The sequence below is a fragment of the Heteronotia binoei genome, chromosome 2 (assembly GCF_032191835.1).
Source record: "Heteronotia binoei isolate CCM8104 ecotype False Entrance Well chromosome 2, APGP_CSIRO_Hbin_v1, whole genome shotgun sequence".
NCBI classification, from domain to species: Eukaryota; Metazoa; Chordata; class Lepidosauria; order Squamata; family Gekkonidae; genus Heteronotia; species Heteronotia binoei.
In genome coordinates this window covers 178,917,148-178,935,204 of record NC_083224.1, presented here as the reverse complement: position 1 = coordinate 178,935,204, position 18,057 = coordinate 178,917,148, and the positions used below count along the sequence as shown (strand labels likewise).

General features: G+C 48.5%; 1 protein-coding gene across 1 annotated transcript; it reads left to right on the top strand.

Moving 5' to 3' along the window:
• The first annotated feature begins 2,815 nt into the window (after positions 1–2,815).
• On the top strand, positions 2,816–11,717 carry LRRC52 (leucine rich repeat containing 52). The gene is made up of 2 exons (XM_060233068.1): positions 2,816–3,686; positions 11,072–11,717. The coding sequence occupies exons 1-2, from the start codon at positions 2,816–2,818 to the stop codon at positions 11,329–11,331; spliced, it is 1,131 nt and encodes a 376-aa protein (XP_060089051.1). The 3' UTR covers positions 11,332–11,717.
• The last annotated feature ends 6,340 nt before the right edge of the window (positions 11,718–18,057 follow it).

Below are 18,057 nucleotides of genomic sequence, written 5' to 3'. Positions count from 1 at the left end.
GGGGCCTGGCTGGCCAGCGAGAATCGCGAGGCCCAGCTGTGCTGTGCAGCAGCCTCCCCAGGGCCAGGCAGGGATCACAGGGCCCAGATGTACTGTGCAGCAGCCTCCCTGGGGCCTGGCTGGCCGGCCAGAATTGCTGCAGGGCCTGGGAAAGTTACTGTCACAGTTCAGTTTGCACTTGATTATCCCAGATGGTGTGGCCTAATATGCTAATGAGTGTGTGACCTAATATGCTAATATTAGGGGATGTGGTCTAATATGCTACTGAGTTCCTGCTGGGCTTTTTCAACAAAAAGGCCTTGGACCTATGCATTTGCCTAGGGCGGCGGGCCGGGTGTGTATGTGCATGTGTGTGCCAGATTAGGCTCTCCCCGCATGACTTCAAATAGAAAAACAATTATTTGCATTAATTTTGCTGGCCTGAATCATTCTCCCTTGGCGAAGCTGATAATTTTTTATGGCCCGCGAATGATATTATAAATATCCATATGGCCCTTGGCAGAAAAAAGGCTCCCCACCCCTGCTCTAAGCTGTGTACGTGAGTAGCCGCTCATCAACACGGGAAGCCCTGCTCAGCAGGAATCTGGAGTGGTGCAGGGCCTTGCACTGCCCATTGCCCATCTGAAGATTGCAGCAGTTCTTTTCTGCTCAGGATGTGAACTGCTGTGAACTAATTAGAGGGAACATTCATAGATACCCCCAGGGCTTTTTGGGTAGAAAAAGTCCAGCAGGATCTCATTTGCATATTAGGCCACACCTCCTGATGTTACCAGCAGGAACTCATTTACATATTGGGCCACACCCACGGACACTAAGCTAGCCAGTACTGTGTTCCTGTGCGTTCTTGCTCAAAAAAAGCCCTGGATATCCCACTATGAGCCAGTTTGGTGTGGTGGTTAAGAGCACAGACTGTAATCTGGGAGAACCCGGTGTGATTCCCCACTTCTCCACATGCAGCTGCTGTTGTGATCTTGGGTCAGTCGACTGTTTTCTCAGAGTTGTTCTCTCAAGCAATTCTCAAAAGAGCTCTCTCAGCCCCGCCTACCTCACAAGGTATCTGTTATGGGGAGAGGAAGAAAAGGAGATTGTAAACCATTCTGAGACTCTGAGTGAAGGGCATGGTATAAATCCAATCTCTCCTCCTCCTCCTCCTCCTCCTTCCATTTCCTCCCCCTCCAAGCCTGTGGCCTGGTTCACACAAACAGCAGACAAGGTAATTACAGCAGGTCTACTCAGAAGGCCACTTTATTCAATAGGGCGTGCTCCCAGGAAAGTGTTCCTAAGATTGCAGCATAAAGTGGATCTAGGCAGCAGAACTTCTGATTCTCTCCAAATAAGACTGCATGACGGAATGGTCCACCATACAAAAATAGCTCCCTACATACAGAAAACGAGGCATCAGAGGGAATTCTTCCCTGACCTTCCTTCTGATGTGGTAGTTTAGCATGCAGTGGTGGAAAGTGCCATTGAGTCACAGCAGACCCAGAGGGTTTTCGAGACAAGAGACGTTCAGAGATGGTTTTGCCATTGCCTGCCTATGCATTGCAACCCTAGACTCCCTTGGTGGTCTCCCATCCAAGTACTAACCAGGGCTGACTGTGCTTAGCTTCTGAGAATTGATAAAATTGGGCTAGCCATTGAGGCCATCCAGGCCAAGGTAGTATCGTACATACAGGACATGGTTTTCTGTAGAAAAATGCAAGTTACGCTCCCTGTCACAAGGCTTGCCATGCTCAATCAATCCTGAATACAGTTTTTCATTATTTAGTTAGGCATTTTATCCCACTTTTCTCCCCTAGGGGGACCCAAAGCAGCTTAAAAATGCAGTTAAGAAACAGCATAAACCAACAGAATGCTATTTAAATAGGGTGAAAATACACAAATCCAAGGGTGGCCAAACATGCCTAATCTAAAAGCCACATAGAATAAACGTCAGATGTTTGAGAGCAGCAAACATCAGGTGTTTGAGAGCTGCAAAGAAGGCAGGAAAGAAAAAAGGAAAGGTGCCCTGTGCAAGCACCAGTCGTTTCCGACTCAGGGATGACGCTGCTTTCACAACATATAACGTTTTCATGGCAGACTTTTTCAGGGTGGTTTGCCACTGGCTTCCCCAGTCATCTACACTTCCCCCCAGCAAGCTGGGTACTCATTTTACCGACCTCAGAAGGATGGAAGGCTGAGTCAACCTCGAGCCGGCTATCTGAAAACCCAGCTCCCACTGGAGATCGAACTCAGGTCGTGAGCAGAGCTTAGGACTGCAGTACTGCAGCTTTAACACTCTGTGCCATGGGGCGCAGGCAGGCAGGCAGGCAAATAGATGAGGAAGGAGGAAGAGATGGAAAGAAAGCAAATTTAACTTTAAATGCATTCTCCAAGCCACTAAAGAAAGAAATACCTTCTCCAAGCTGGCCGATGGGGCAGTGGGGGCTTTGAGAGCCACACAAAATGTGTGAAAGAGCCACATGTGGCTCCTCCCAAGCCACAGTTTGGCTACCACTGCACAAATCCATATACTGGGTCAGCACATGCTCATGCCATAAGGCTTACTACTTTGGCCCTACTCAGGCTTACATACCTGCAAGCAAAGGAGAAACAAACTCAACCCAGACCTTATCCAACTGCTGCTAGCAGGATTTTCTCTCCTCTCCCCCCACTATAAAATACACCCAATTTCCTAGAAACTGCAAAGTAGGCACAGGTGCCGACCACAAAAACACCACGAGTCCAGAGGCACACTTGTGTCGATCCAGTGCCAAAACCATGTCCACTCATGAGTTCCCCGGGGACGTCACCAAGGTGTCAACTGACACTCAACATGACACGGAGATGCTTCCAGCAGCCTGCGGCTACTCTGCGTTTTCCAGCAGATGAGCTTTCTCTCGGCCCCAGATGCTTTCACCAACAGTTCACCAGAGGGCTCGGTGAGCAAAGAGCCTCCTTGGAAACGGAGAACCTCAGCTCCCCTTGGGTTGAATGGCAAGGGGAAATGGCTGCCCTCCCAGAATTGCACAGAACACAGCAAACTGCAGTGGAGAAGGTCCGCTGCTGGAGATGTCACCTCCCGACTCCTTCAAACAGCTCCAAGGGGGTGTGGATGGTGCTTCTGGTTGGAATCGGCTGTGCGGTGGAAATTGTGAGCTGCCCAAAGGAATGCTCTTGCCAGTATCTGGCTGTGAACTGCACAGGGAAGCAGCTGGAGGAGTTTCCATCCACCATCCCTCTGGACACCAGGCAGCTGATTTTGGCGCAAAACAAACTCAGCTATTTGCCATCGGTGGAGCTGAACTTCCTCGGCGACTTGATCTACCTAGATTGCAGTGGCAACGTCCTAGGGGAGGACTTGGACTTCACCTTTGTCAGCATCATCAAGCTGGTCTACTTGGACCTCAGCTTCAACAACCTGACCCAAGTCACGTTTGGCACCTTTTCCCAGCTCAGTAGCCTGGTGGTGCTCAAACTCTCAGATAACCCCAGCCTGGTGGAGATTGAGAAGGACTCCTTTGCCAACAACACCTGGCTGAGGCACTTGGACGTCAGCCGTTGCAGCTTGGCGTTCATAGACACCAGCACTGTCCGGGACCTGCCCAACTTGAGGAGCCTCGGCTTCAGTGGAAATCCCTGGTTTTGTAACTGCTCCTTTGTGGAACTCTTCGGCTGGATGAAAGAGAGCGGGGTAACTTTTCTAGGTGAGTATTCAGGGCAGTGTCTCCCACCTCGCCCACCATTTTCTATAAAGAACAAGACTAGTTGTTGAATTAAATTCAAAGAAAAGTGGATAGGAGCCCAACCCTCCTAATACCATTGATGGTTTAATAAAAAGTAGCATCTGACATTCTTTGCATGCACGCATATACACATGCACGTTTTTAGAGATTCTGGTGTCAGAGGTGAGGAAAACCCAATGGCGACTACTACTGCTAGGCTTGTTTGTTCTCAGACAAGTCAACTCCAAAGGAGGAATCCAGTGTGAAACTGCTGAATTAGAATTCATTAACAAGTTCAAGATTATTCACTCCCCAGGTCTTCTTAGCTCACTCTACATGCTAATATCTTACTTACCCTTCTGTAACTGCCTGTTATATCTGCTTACTTTCCACTAAATTTTGTGCTAATCCAGTTTGGTGTGGTGGGTAAGTGCATGGACTCTAGTCTGGAGAACCAGGTTTGATTCCCCACTTCTCCACAGGCAGTCAGCTGGGTGATCTTGAGTCAGTCACAGTTCTCTCAGAGCTCTCTCAGCTCCACCTACCTCACAGGGTGTCTGTTGTGGGGAAAAGGGAAGGAGATTGTAAGCCACTCTGAGACTCTGAATTAAGCCAGAGCAGGGTATAAATCCAACTCCTCCTCCTCATCATTATCAGTCATCCCTCTCCTTCCTTTGGGATTCAAGGAGAGACATAATGTTATTAAGACAAGGTACACCCATGTTACATTGGGAGTTGCAATCCAACACTATCTACATTTTCTTTATGCTACACAGTAGGAACATTTTAAGATAAAGGTAGTCCCCTGTGCAAGTACCAGTCTTTTCCGACTCTGGGGTGACGTCACATCATGACGTTTTCATGGCAGACTTTTTATGGGGTGGGTTGCCATTGCCTTCCCCAGTCATCTACACTTCCCCCAACAAGCTGGGAACATTTTACTGCTGGATAAATTGCTAGACAAGCTTCAGCATTCACATGGATACATGAAGTTAAGCTACTGAGACAGACCGTTGGTCTATCAAAATCAGTCCACTGTGAAGAGCAGTGGCTCTCCAAAATCTCAGGCCTTTTGCATCACTAACAAATGTTCTCCTTTTAAGAGAAAGGGATTCAACCGGTGACCTTCTGCATGCAAACTAGTTGCGCAGCCACCTGCCTTCCTCTATTTGCCAAAGTGCAGTAGTTGGCCCCATCAGTGGGGCAGCCCCCTTCCTCAGTCCATGTCCTCTGCCCTGTAGAGGTTTCCAAGTTTTTTCCAGCTTCATTTTAGAAATGTCAGTTTCATTGCATTTGCTATTGAGCTTGTTCTCTTTTGTCTTTACAGGATGCACTCACCTTTTGTGAGCCACACCTCCTCCCTTCCCGCTCCACCTTCTGCTTGCACTCACTGAGTGACAGGTGTTGGCTTCTGATGCTGCTGCCTGAAGGAAAACCCTGGCCACTAGGGGTGGGCAGCTGGCTAGCCAGCCAATAGGTGGTTGAGAGGTTTTTCCCCTTGTTCTTCCCATCATCCTGGGGACTTTATTTCCCAGGTGCACCAAGAGCCAGTTTGGCATAGTGGTTAAATGTGCAGACTCTTATCTGGGAGAACCGGGTTTGATTCCCCACTCCTCCACTTGCACCTGCTGGAATGGCCTTGGGTCAGCCATAGCTCTGGCAGAGGTTGTCCTTGAAAGGGCAGCTGCTGTGAGAGCCCTCTCAGCCCCACCCACCTCACAGGGTGTCTGTTTTGGGGGAGGGAGATAAAGGAGATTGTGAGCCGCTCTGAGACTCTGAAATTTGGACTCTACAGCTTAGAGGGCGTATTGGCAACTGTCCTGTTCTGCAAGACAGTAAAGTGTAAGGGGAAGGGAGTGGTGGAGAAAGACAAGTTTCTTAGGTCCAGGACAATGAATGAATGAATGAGTGGTGAGTGGGTGGGTGGGTGGGTGGGTGGATGGATGGATGGAGGCCTCAGATTTAGCAGGAGCTCACAGGAGCACAGCTCCTGAACCTTTGTAAGGGTTCCCCCTCTTCCTCCCCACCTACCTTGTCCATTGAATAGTAAGTGCAGCTGCATAACAATCCCTGGATTAGGAGAGTAGCCAGCCAGCCAGCAGGGGGTTTGCCACGCCCCCAGCAGCCATTAACCCCGGGAGAAGCCCATGCGACCCTGTCTCCACTTCTGATATGATTTTGGGTGGCGGGTGACTTGCTGGTCTTTTGACTGAGTGGGGAGCAGCCCAGGAGAGCCCCAGGCAAGCGAGGCCTGCTTGGATTGGCTGGATCTCTAGCCAGCCCAAGCAGGCAGGCCTCGCTCACTCAGGGCTGTCCTTTCGTGCATCGGGTTGCTTTTGGCTGGGGGGGGGGTGTGGCATATGCTAGTGAGTTATGCTAATGAGCTCCACCACCTGTTTTTCTACAAAACGACCCCTGGATGGATGAATGGATGGCAGTTGGATTAGCTGGTTCATTTTTATCTTGCCCTTCCTCCAATACATTATTCCATGCACCTCCATGTTATCTTCACAGTAGCCCTATAAGAAAGGTCATACCGAGAGAGTATGATGGAACCAAGGTCACGTGTGAGTTTCCATGGCAGAGTGGGGATTTGAACTTGGGTCTTCCAGATTCTGATCTGACTAAAAGTACACCACATCCCCACCTCTTTTTTTTAAATATTTTTATGTTTATGTGCTTGCATGTCTGGAAGTCATAGCAATTTCTGATGGCTGCTGATGAGCTGGCGTGATTACAGCCTGCCTCTGCCTCCCTGTCCTGGTATTCCTTTGGAGGTCTCCCACCCAAGTATTTGCCAGGGATGGCCCTGCTTAGCTTCCTAGATCTGACAAAGTCGGGCTTGCCTGGGCTATCCAGATCAGGGTACCACATCCCCACCTCTTCGTGCTCATTGCACAAATGGATTGGCCCTGTTAATCTTTCTTTCCCTTCATTTGGAAATGAATGCCTGTCACTACACCCTACAAAAGCCAGTTACGTCTCAGGAAGTTTCTTGTTCCCTTCCCAGAACCACAGCCAGGGACGAATGGAAGGTGAAGAGGTGAAAGAAAGGGTAGGCTCTCCAGGGTTGCTCTGTTTCTCACCTCTTCCCTTGTAGCTTCGCAACACATTGCGCGTAAGACATTTTGCCATTTCTCTGGGCCTTTTGTGAAAGCCGTGGTTAAACTTTAATGTCGTTGTAACTTTATCAGGTGGCACAGCTCCTGTTTCTTCTTGGAAGTGAAATAGGACACACCTTCTTCCATGTCAGGTGCTGACACAAGATGGCATCGATAACGTGAGGGCTCAATTTGAACACCCCTGTCTACTTCATGTGACTGGATCCTTCAGGCAGCTTCACGTGCTACAAGGCTTTTTTGTAGCAGGAACTCCTTTGCATATTAGGCCACACACCCCTGACGTAGCCAATCCTCCTGAAGGTTACGGTAGGCCCTGTACTAAGAGCCCTGTAAGCTCTTGGAGGATTGGCTACATCAGGAGGGTGTGGCCTAATATGCAAAGGAGTTCCTGCTACAAAAAAAAGCCCTGCTACAGAGTATGCAAGGCTGGGTGTGGGGTCCGATGTGAGTTGTGATGCTCAGTTCCTGCTTGCGCAGTGTTTGATTCAGATCGGCACAGTTTGCTGAAATTAGGTTCCTACTGTGTCATTTTTGCATCATTTAATGCGTCATGTTAACACTTCTGCTTTGCTTCAATTCTGGGTTTTTTAGACTTCTGGTTGGTTCTACAATCCAAACCCTGTTGTATTGTTCACTGCATGTCCTATCATGTTGACTATATTGGCTGACTCTGTGTAATCTGCCTTGAATTGAAGCAAGAAAGGCAGGCCATAAATAACAAACAAATGAATAAATAAGCTTGTGGAGAAGCCTCCCCGCTATGCCATTTCCCTCAGCAAAACTGTCCTGAGGGGACTATTTGGCCCACTGCAGAAAGCCATGAGTATTTCAAATAGTCCCACTGGAAGTATTTTCAGCTCAGGAAAATGGCATGAGTGGGGTGCAGCCTGAAACCTCTTCTTCACAAATGCCATGGTCCCAATTCAAACTGGGTATCATGTGCATAGCAACTGAGGAGAACTCAAATCTGACGGACTGTTACACAGGGTGGGTACTCAAGACCCAACCCTAGAATAAAACGGTGTCTGATACATGTGTACTGAGGCGGCAAGTACATACATGGCCCCTTTGAGAAGAAATGGTGATTGCACGTATCGGGAGGATCGTATGTCCCACAAGCGTGCAGCTACAGCAATAGGACTGTCATGTCTAACAAGGGCTGTTATTAGATTAGTGGTAGTCACTCAGGAGCCACATGTGGCTCTCTCACATGATACTTGCTAAAAACAGGAAAACGTTATAGTTATCTTTATCGTGGTCACTACAACAAGCTCCGTTGTCACGGGGCATACAAAATAGTGATTTGACATTTCTCTAAGTTCATTGTTGCTGAAATAGGTAACTTGATCTTTTTGTGGGATCCCATTTGACTCCAGATGAAGTCAAATCATTTCATCTCCAGATGAAGATGATGATACTGGATTTATATTCTGCCCTATACTCTGAATCTCAGAGTCTCAGAGCTGTCACAATCTCCTTTACCTCCCCCCCCTCCCACAACAGACATCCTGTGAGGTAGGTGGGGCTGAGAGAGCTCTCACAGCAGCTGCCCTTTCAAGGACAACTCCTATGAGAGCTATGGCTGACCCAAGGCCATTCCCGCAGCTGCAAGTGCAGGAGTGGGGAATCAAACCCGGTTCTCCTAGATAAGAGTTGCGCACTTAACCACCACACCAAACCGGCTCTCAACCAGATGTCAGCCATTCCAAATCAACTCCATATAGATGTCAATACACAGAATCCTTGGGCGCATGTTCAGTCCCCCCAAAGTGTGTTCTCACCACTCAGAATCTTTTGGGGAGAAGTGTTCATTCATTATTTCCCTTCCCCAAATGTTCTTCTGGTTCTTCTTTGTAGATGCGCAGTTCACACCTGCAAAGAGCAAAAGAAGGATTTCAGGCAGTAGAAGAAGAAGAAGAAGTTATTGGATTTATATCCCACCCTCCATTCCGAAGAGTCTCAGAGCGGCTCACAATCTCCTTTACCTTCCTCCCCCACAACAGACACCCTGTGAGGTGGGTGGGGCTGGAGAGGGCTCTCTCAGCAGCTGCCCTTTCAAGGACAACCTCTGCCAGAGCTATGGCTGACCCAAGGCCATGGTAGCAGGTGCAAGTGGAGGAGTGGAGAATCGAACCCGGTTCTCCCAGATAAGAGTCCGCACACTTAACCGCTACACCAAACTGGCTCTCCATCTTGGGGTCTCACTAGGATTGCCAGACCCTGTGGTGGAGGTGACAGTCCCCTGCTGCCAGGCCCTGTCCACAGTTACTGATCATCTGGCCAATAGGGGGACTTATGAGAAGAAACAGAAAGGCCTAGGCCTTGACACCGGCATTGCACAGGAAGTGACGTCATTAAACCAGTGACATCTAAGTGATGTGCTGGTATTTGGAGGTAGAAGCCAGTTTTACCACAGAGTTTTTTTCCCCAAGTACCAGAACATTACCCGGATGTTGCTGGCCTGATGACATCACTTCCTATGTGACACTGGTGACAAGGCCTAGGCCTTTCTCTTTTTCCAGGCAAGTCCCCCACATCCCCCACCAGTTGCCAGGAGGGACTGGCCACCCTAGGATTCACTGACTCAGACCACAGATTTCATTTGTTTTTAACTCTTACTCCTTTCTATTGGCTACCTATCTTGATCTTGATCCAGACACTAGTAAGAAGGGCTTTCAGAACTGGTAGGCTGGAACATTTCCAAGTGTTTAAAAGGTATCAGGGCCAGCCTTCAAGGCTGTTTCAGCACTTGAGAAAAGGCACAAGGGGGGAACAAGACTGCCTGTTCCTGGCACATTTAAATGGCCCAAATTTAACTTCATTCAGCTCCCAGCTTCAGACGGTGCCACATTGATGCCAGCCCAACAGGTGAAGAGCGTGGGAGTGACCTTGGATGCCTCCCTTTCCATGGAGGCCCAGATCACGATGGTTGCCTTTTGTTATCTTCGGCAGATCAGGCAGCTAACACCACATCTATCCCCCCATTACCTGGCTACAGTGATCCATGCAATGGTCACTTCCAAACTAGACTACTGTAACTCGCTCTACGCTGGCTTACCCTTGAGATTGACCCGGAAACTGCAGCGGGTGCAGAATGTGGCGGCTCGCCTGCTGACTGCACCACCTTTACGGGTGGGCATTCAGCTGGCGCTCTGCAGTCTGCACTGGCTGCCCATTGAGTACCGAATCCGCTTCAAGGTTTTTGTTCTCATGTTTAAAGCCTTACGTGGCCTGGGACCAACATACCTGCAGGACCGTCTCCTTCCATATATGTTCAGCAGCTCATTACGTTCGGCCTCCCAACATCTGTTGGCCATCCCTGGCCCAGGAGACACCCGCCTTGCCTTAACTAGGTCCAGGGTTTTTTCAGTCCTGGCCCTGACCTGGTGGAATCAGCTCCCTACAAGATCCGGGCCCTACCCGGCTTATTAACCTTCCATAGGGCTTGTAAAATGGAGTTGTTCCGCCAGGCTTTTAGTTGAGGCTGCGGGCATCTATTCTTGATCTGGTTGGCTTCCCCTATCGGCACTGTCACCTGTGCTATAAAATGGATTATCATCTGCCATCTCTATGAGATATCATGATGTGAGATGGTCAGGCTGGGAAATACGTGATGATATAGTAAACTTCCCTGAGTGCTGTTGAGTTGTCTGTCTTTAAAATGTTTTTATTGTATTTGATTGTTTTATCATATGTTGTACTCCGCCCTGAGTAGGAGAGCCCGTTTGGTGTAGTGGTTAAGTGTGCAGACTCCTATCTGGGAGGACCGGGTTTGATTCCCCACTCCTCCACTTGCACCTGCTAGCATGCCCTTGGGTCAGCCATAGCTCTGGCAGAGGTTGTCCTTGAAAGGGCAGCTGCTGTGAGAGCCCTCTCCAGCCCCACCCACCTCACAGGGTGTCTGTTGTGGGGGAGGAAGGTAAAGGAGATTGTGAGCCGCTCTGAGACTCTTCGGAGTGGAGGGCAGGATATAAATCCAATATCTTCATCATCTGAGCCCTACGGGGAATGGGCGGAATAGAAATATACTAAAATAAATAAGTAGTGGCAGTGTCCAGGGGTCAGACCCATGGATGCCATAACATCTAGTCCAGCCCATAAAGCAAACCAGAAAGAGAGGCTAAGCTATGAACCAGACAAAACAAAATGAGGGAAGACAAAGCAGTGTACAATCATTCACTGATGGATCAGCATGTCTTTAAATACAATCCAAGGCTTATTTTCAGCTCTGTGTTTCCTCCACAGATGCGGACAATACCACCTGCTACAGTCCAGCTTTCATGCATGGCTTGAGTATGCTGGAAGAGGGCCCAGAACGGCTCCATTACAAGTGCTACATCCATTTCGACGACCAAGATTATCTGTTCCTGGGTCTGATTGGCTTCTGCATCTTCTCCGCCGGCACAGTCTTGGCCTGGCTTTTGGGTGTCTGCGCGGTCATATATGAATTCTTGACCGCCTCCGATGAGGATGAGGAAGATGTTGAGGAAGACGAAACAAACTAGTAGACATTGCTGTGTGACTATAGGTACAAAAAGGTGGGTTTGGTGAAGAGAGGGCCAGAGTGTCTTGTTAGACTGGGAAGATAGTACCCAGTGGCCGATGAGATGGAACCTTTCATGCTACAAAGCAAGAAACATAACAGAGTCTGTGCCGCCTGTTTTCCAGCTACTGGAAAGCTGGGAATGGAAAATGGAAACACTACTCACCATAGCCAAGTCATCTTACTTCTTCCAAAGATACCCCAGCTTGGGAACAGCTGAACAATGTGCTAATATGTTACATGTTACAAGCTGAATGATGTGCTAATATGTTACAAAGGTGGGGTATAAATTTGTTAGGGGGAAAAACTGCACTCAGGGCAATAAAAGAGAGTTCCTTTAATGGCCAACTCTGGCTACCTTACATGGTCCAAACTGAACACTCAGCAGTAGTTCAGCTCTGCTATGGCCAGTTTAATGTAGTGGTGAAGTGTGCGGACTCTTATCTGGGAGAACCAGGTTTGATTCCGCACTCCTCCACTGGCAGCTGCTGGAATGGCCTTGGGTCAGCCATAGCTCTCGCAGGAGTTGTCCTTGAAAGGGCAGCTGCTGTGAGAGCCCTCTCAGCCCCACCCACCCCACAGGGTGTCTGTTGTGGGGGGAAAAGATATAGGAGATTGTAAGCTGCTCTGAGTCCCTGATTCAGAGAGAAAGGCGGGGTATAAATCTGCAGTCTTCTTAATATTCCTATGCTAAGGAAAGTGAAGACGCAAATCGGCTAGATCAGACATCCAGCAATAGAATTGCCAGGTCTCCATGGCCACCAGCAGGGGATGGGTGGGTATGGCTGCCAGCTCCAGGTTGAGAAACTCCTGGAAATTTGGGGATGGAGCCTGGGAAGGTCAGGGGCCTCAGTGGGATACAATGCCATAGAACCCACCTTCCAAAGCATCCATTTTCCCCAGGGGAACTAATAGCCTGGAGATGAGCTGCAATTCCAGGGGATCCGCAGGTCCCTCCAAGAGGCTGGCATCCCTAGAAGTGGCATGGTAAGAAGCAGACAGAGCTAGAACTTCTCTCCCCAGTGGCCTACATTTCCGTTATGAGAGATTGTTACACAGGGATGCATTTAGAGATCACCCATTTGGACACTCGGTTTTCCAATAGAACAGGCCAAACAAAACCCCCTGCCAAGTGAGGTGGTATTTGTATGCAGCCACACATGAGATTGCTTTAAAGAGTGAAACTATTGGTCTACCAAGGTTAGTCTTGTGCGTGCCCTGAAGGGTATCTCAGAAGAAGGTCTTGCTTGGGTTGCCAGGCTCCCCCAGGCCCTGGCAAGGGATGGAAGGGGGCATAGGGTTGCCAGCTCTAGGCTGGGAAATTCCTGGAAGTTTGGGGATGGAGTCTGGGGAGGACAAGGACCTTAGTGGGGCACAATGCCACAGAGTCTCTCCTCCAAAGCATCCATTTTCTCCGGGGGGGACGGTCTCTGTGGTCTGGAGATAAGCTGTAATTTCAGGGCTGGCTTCCCTATCCAGCAACGAAGTGTTCTTTGCTTGGGATCCAGGGTGAAACCATATCAAGATCTTGCACTAGGGTTGCAACTTGACAGCACTTTCCCTCAGGAGCATTCTGGGGGGCTGAAAATGCCTGAAATAGCTAAGCTTGTAGGATGGCAGTGTGCACCTTTATGTGGATCCTGATCTGGTTGCGGCATCCAAAAAAAGGGGAGGGGCCTCATAGGCTGAAGAACAAAGCTTCCTGCTCCGCTTTACTGAAGACATCTTTAAATGGCACGACGTACATGAACACACAAGAAGCTGCCTTATCAGGTCAGTATTGTCTGCACGGACTGGCAGCAGCTCTCCAAGGTCTCAGGCATCACCTACTATCTGGTCCTTTGAACTGGAGATGGATGGATTGAACCTGGAACTTTCTGCATTCAAAGCTCTTCCACTGTGCCAGAGTCCTTCCCTTAACTGCGGGGCAAGAGAAAAAGGAGTTAGGACTCTTCACTCAGGGACCACGAACTTCACTGTTTTACTCCTGTTTTACACTGTTCTCTCTCTCACACACATACACACACAAACAATTTCATAGAGGGAACCTTGTAATGGAATGAAACCAGTATGGCACAGTGGTTAGAAAGCTGGATTAAGACTGGATGCAGGGCCGATCCTAGACTGCCTGGCACCCTTGGCAAGGCTAACTTCTGGTGCCCCCCTGCACTGATAACATCACCAAGTCACATGGTGGGGGGCACCCAATTGGTACCCCAAGAAGGCTGGCATCCTAGGCAATTGCCTAGTTTGCCTAATGGCAGGGCCAGCCCTGACTGGCTGCAGCCTTCAGCTAGATGCTCTCTTTCAGACTACTTGTGAGGGTGACAGCGAGGGGAGGAGAACCTTGAAGAAAGAGCAGGATAAAAATGTAACCAGTGGGTAGTACAATATTCAGTACCTCAGCACCGTGCTTCAGTAATTACTGCAAGATTCCCAGATGTTGTCAGGGCAACGTGCAAATTAGCAGCAGTGCATGACAAAATGGAATGCAGCCTTTGGCATTCCTGGTTTGAAGTCACTCAGCTTTGGATTTTGTGGCTTTAACATCAAAAGGCAGTGTGTCTTCTAGACGGGACTGAGAGAGAGGGAAGGAAACAGCTAGGCACCCCTCTTGCATGCCTGGCTCCCAATATGGCTGAGAATTCCCTCTTCACAGAACAACCTATTATAATCGTATTCACTTTACTTTATTTATACCCCAACTTTCTCCCCAATGGGGACCCAAAGCAGCTTACCAACGTTCCCCACACCTCTTCTTTATCCTCACAAAAACCCTGAGAGGTAGGTTAGTGAGTGGCTGGCCCAAGGTCAGTTAAAGCTGCCAGGTCCAACTCAGAAAATATCTAGAAACTTTTGGGGTGAAGCCAGGAAACGTTCCCATTCCCTAAAATAAATAAATATACAGCAGTGCAGTTCCCCTGAATACAGTCTTCATTTCCTCATTGTGCAGCAGCTGCCCTTCCACTAAATGAAAGTGGGGCGGCGTCAGATCTGGGAGCATATGATGCGGCAACGGCTGAGAGATCATATTGAACACACACAAAACTGCATTACACTTAATCATACCCTCAGTCCATCAAGGTCAGCATTGTCTACACCAGGGGTGGGTAACCTTTCTTTCTGCCAAAGGCCATTTGGATATTTATAACATCATTTGCGGGCCATACAAAATTATCAGCTTAAAAAACAGTACTCTGCCGAGGGAGAACGATTCAGGCTGGCAAAATTAATGCAAATAATTGTTTTTCTATTTGAAGTCACGTGGGGAGAGCCTAATTCAGCACACATACACACACACACCGGCCTGCTGCCCTAGCCAAATGCCTAGGTCCAGGCATGTTAGATCACATCCCCTAATATTAGCATATTAGGTCACACACTCATTAGCATATTAGGCCACATCGTCTAGGATAATCATGTGCAAACTGAACTGGTGGTAGCTGGCTCCCACCCTGCCACCCCTGCCAGCCCTCCCTTCCTCCCTCCAGCTGCTCCCAGAAGACCTTTAAAGGCACCCACATACCCCAGCAGCAGTCCTTCACAATGCCAACGAGAGAGGGGGCGGGCTTGGCCCAGCAATCCCCGAGGGCCAGACAAAGTGATCTCGAGGGCCATAAACAGCCCTCGGGCCTGATGTTCCCCACCCCTGATCTACACAGTCTGGCAGCAGCTCTCCAGGATTGCAGATACAGGTCTTTCACCTCACCTCACCTCCTACCTAACCCTTTCTAACTGGAGACGTCAGGGGCTGAACTGGGGAACCTCTGCATGCAGAGCAGAGGCTCTTCCACAGAGTCACAGCTGCTGCGTTTTTACTGTGACCATAAAACACAATAAAATAGTAGGCAAACAGGGCAATACGCCAGAAGGTAACCATAAAGACACACTATAAAATTAGGGATGCTGCACATTTCACACTGATTTAATGTTCAAGCATCGGACTTTCCATGTTCAGCTCCGATGATCAGATATGAGCCCATCACTATTGTCTGTTCAGGTGAGCGCAAAACGCTCAAACACCTGCCCGACAGGTTTGCATTGGCCTTTTGAAAACTGCGCATGCATGAAAATGCTGCCAGTTCAAACAGATCTTGCAGCTATTACTGTTGCTAAGAGCTACTTGGACGAACAGCAAAGGTGTGGCTTCTTCTTTAAAAAAAAAAGACACAGTATTTGTTTTTGATAAATTTATGCAATTTGTGGCTGATTTGATGGTCTGTTTAAACAACAGCCGTCACGCAGAGCAGCGGCACAACCAGGAAGGGGAAAGCAGAAATTCAACTGGGCAAAGTGAAAATGTGCATGCACAAAAAGCCTATCACACTGTCCTCTGAAAGCACAGTCCATTAAAAAAACTGAATCCCTGTTTGCCAGACTGGTAGTATAAAATAGTGGGTTCTTAGACATTGAAGAGGTGAGGTGGTCGTGATTACGAGCTCCTTATTGAGTACAGCAAGGTAGATGACTGCACTAACAAGACTGAAGAATGGGGCCGCTGGGCCAACTATATACAACACTGGGTTCTACGCTAGCATGTTATTGGGTCATTAAAACCAGCAGGGGGCCTGTGATTGGAGCAGGGCAGTTTGGATTTGGATCCTACTGCCCATTGTTCCTAAGTCTCCAAGTTCAGTCCTTCAGGCTCCAATGAGCCAGGCAGGAACACCATTGGTGACAACATGGATTCACATACATAACAGGTAGATACGCTTGTCAAAAGTGGGTTTTGGTCAGTGTGTTTTTTTTGAAGGAAAAAAAAACCCAGCAGGAGCTCATTTGCATATTAGGCCACATCGTCTGGCTTGGGAGCACGTGGCTACTGCGTGGCAGATCAGGCCAGCCGGAGCCCTGGCCAAGCCCAGGCGGAGCTCTGCTCCGGTGGGCTCCGGCAGGAAAAAAAAAGCCCTGGTTTTGGCTATACATTCTGGCTGCACACGAGCAGAGGCAGAATGCTCAGGATTTCCAAGGGCACCCTCAAGATGTGGTTTTCTTAATTAGCCGAATAAATTATGAAAGCAGCATGCCTGCTTCCTAGAGGCAACATCTAGACGGGGCACAATGGTGTTTAAAAGCATTTTCAGAAGGTACATATTCGTTTCTTTTATTTCTAATGCAATCTCCAATCAGAAAAGCTTTAACATACTGCAAAACCCCTGTGCAATCTGGGAACGGAGACATTACAGAGATCATGAGCATGCAGCGCTATGGGCGATAATGATCCTTGCAATACCTTCATCTAGTGTTGCTGCCTATAATTTTTATAGGCCTTTCCATAATTTTATCGTCGTGGCCAGCTGCCAATACCGAATGAAGCTAGCAGAGAGAACCACTGAGTCATTCCTGCTATTAGCATGTCCCCGTGCACAAAGACACCCAGAATGTGCAGTTGAATTCTAAGAGCAAAGGATATGTGTTCACTCTAAGCGGAGATAGTTTGAGCTAGCTCACAGTTTTTTAGCCTCCGGCTTACACATTTTTGTCTTCGCTCAGGAAGGATGGCCCCAGAGCAAACAAATTTATGCAATATCCAAATTGCTCACTCACCAGTTTAATGCCAGCAGCTCACAAAATAGACTTTTTGCTTACAAGACGCCACACCTTAGAGGACTGCAAAGTGTACCAATCAATCTCTCTCAATCAAATGACCCCAGAAGTCACTGATGTCATTTTGCAGGGCACTGGATGCATGATCAGGGGGTTAATAAATAGAATCAGAGCAACTCTCCTACGAAGAAAAGCTGAGGAGTCTGGGACGTTTCCATTTCATAAGAACATAAGAGAAGCCATGTTGGATCAGGCCAATGGCCCATCCAGTCCAACACTCTGTTCCAAAAGAGACAATTAAGGGGGAGGGCATGAAAGGACTACCTTAATCCAATTTCAGCTGTACTTATTGCCCAGTTATTTATTCATCTTGACTCTAACTAGCCTCTCCTGGCAACTAATCCCCCCCACCTTATCTCTCTCTACCTATATGTAAGGCTTGAGGAAAACAGTTTCGGTGCATCTGACTGTGCATGCATACAAAAGCTTATATCCAGAATTAAACTTTATTGCTCTTAAAGGTGCCACTGGACTCAAGCTGTGCTCTAGCACAGGGGTGGCCAAACTGTGGTTCTTTCACACATACTGGGTGGCTTGCAGAGCCTCCACCATCCTGTTGGTCAGCAGCTTGGAGAAAGCATTTAAAGTTGCTTTCTTTCCACTTCCCTCCTCCCTTACCTATTTGCTTCCCTCCTTCCCTTCCTCTCGCCTTTCCTTCCCGCCTTGCGGCTCTCAAACCTCTGGCATTCATGTCTTGCAACTCTCAAACATCTGACATTTATTCTATGTGGCTCTTGCGTTAAGCAAGTTTGGCCACCCCCGTTCTAGCACTTAGGTAAGTCTCAGGCAGCGCAGCATGTAGGGGATCATTCCCACAGCATAAGCACAAGCCATAGGAGGTCCTCTTCAATTAGGGTTGTCTGGTCCAGGTTGGGAAATACCTAGAAATTTGGAGGCTGCAACCTGAGCAGGGCAGGGTTTGAGGAGGGAAGGACTTCAATAGGGTCGAATGCCATAGAGTTAAGATTGCCAGGTCCCCCCTGGCTGCTGGCAGGGGATGAGGGAATAGGGTTACCAGTTCCAGGTTAAAAAAAAAACCCTCATTGGTCTTAAAGATGCTTTCTTTGTATTTCTCCCACGG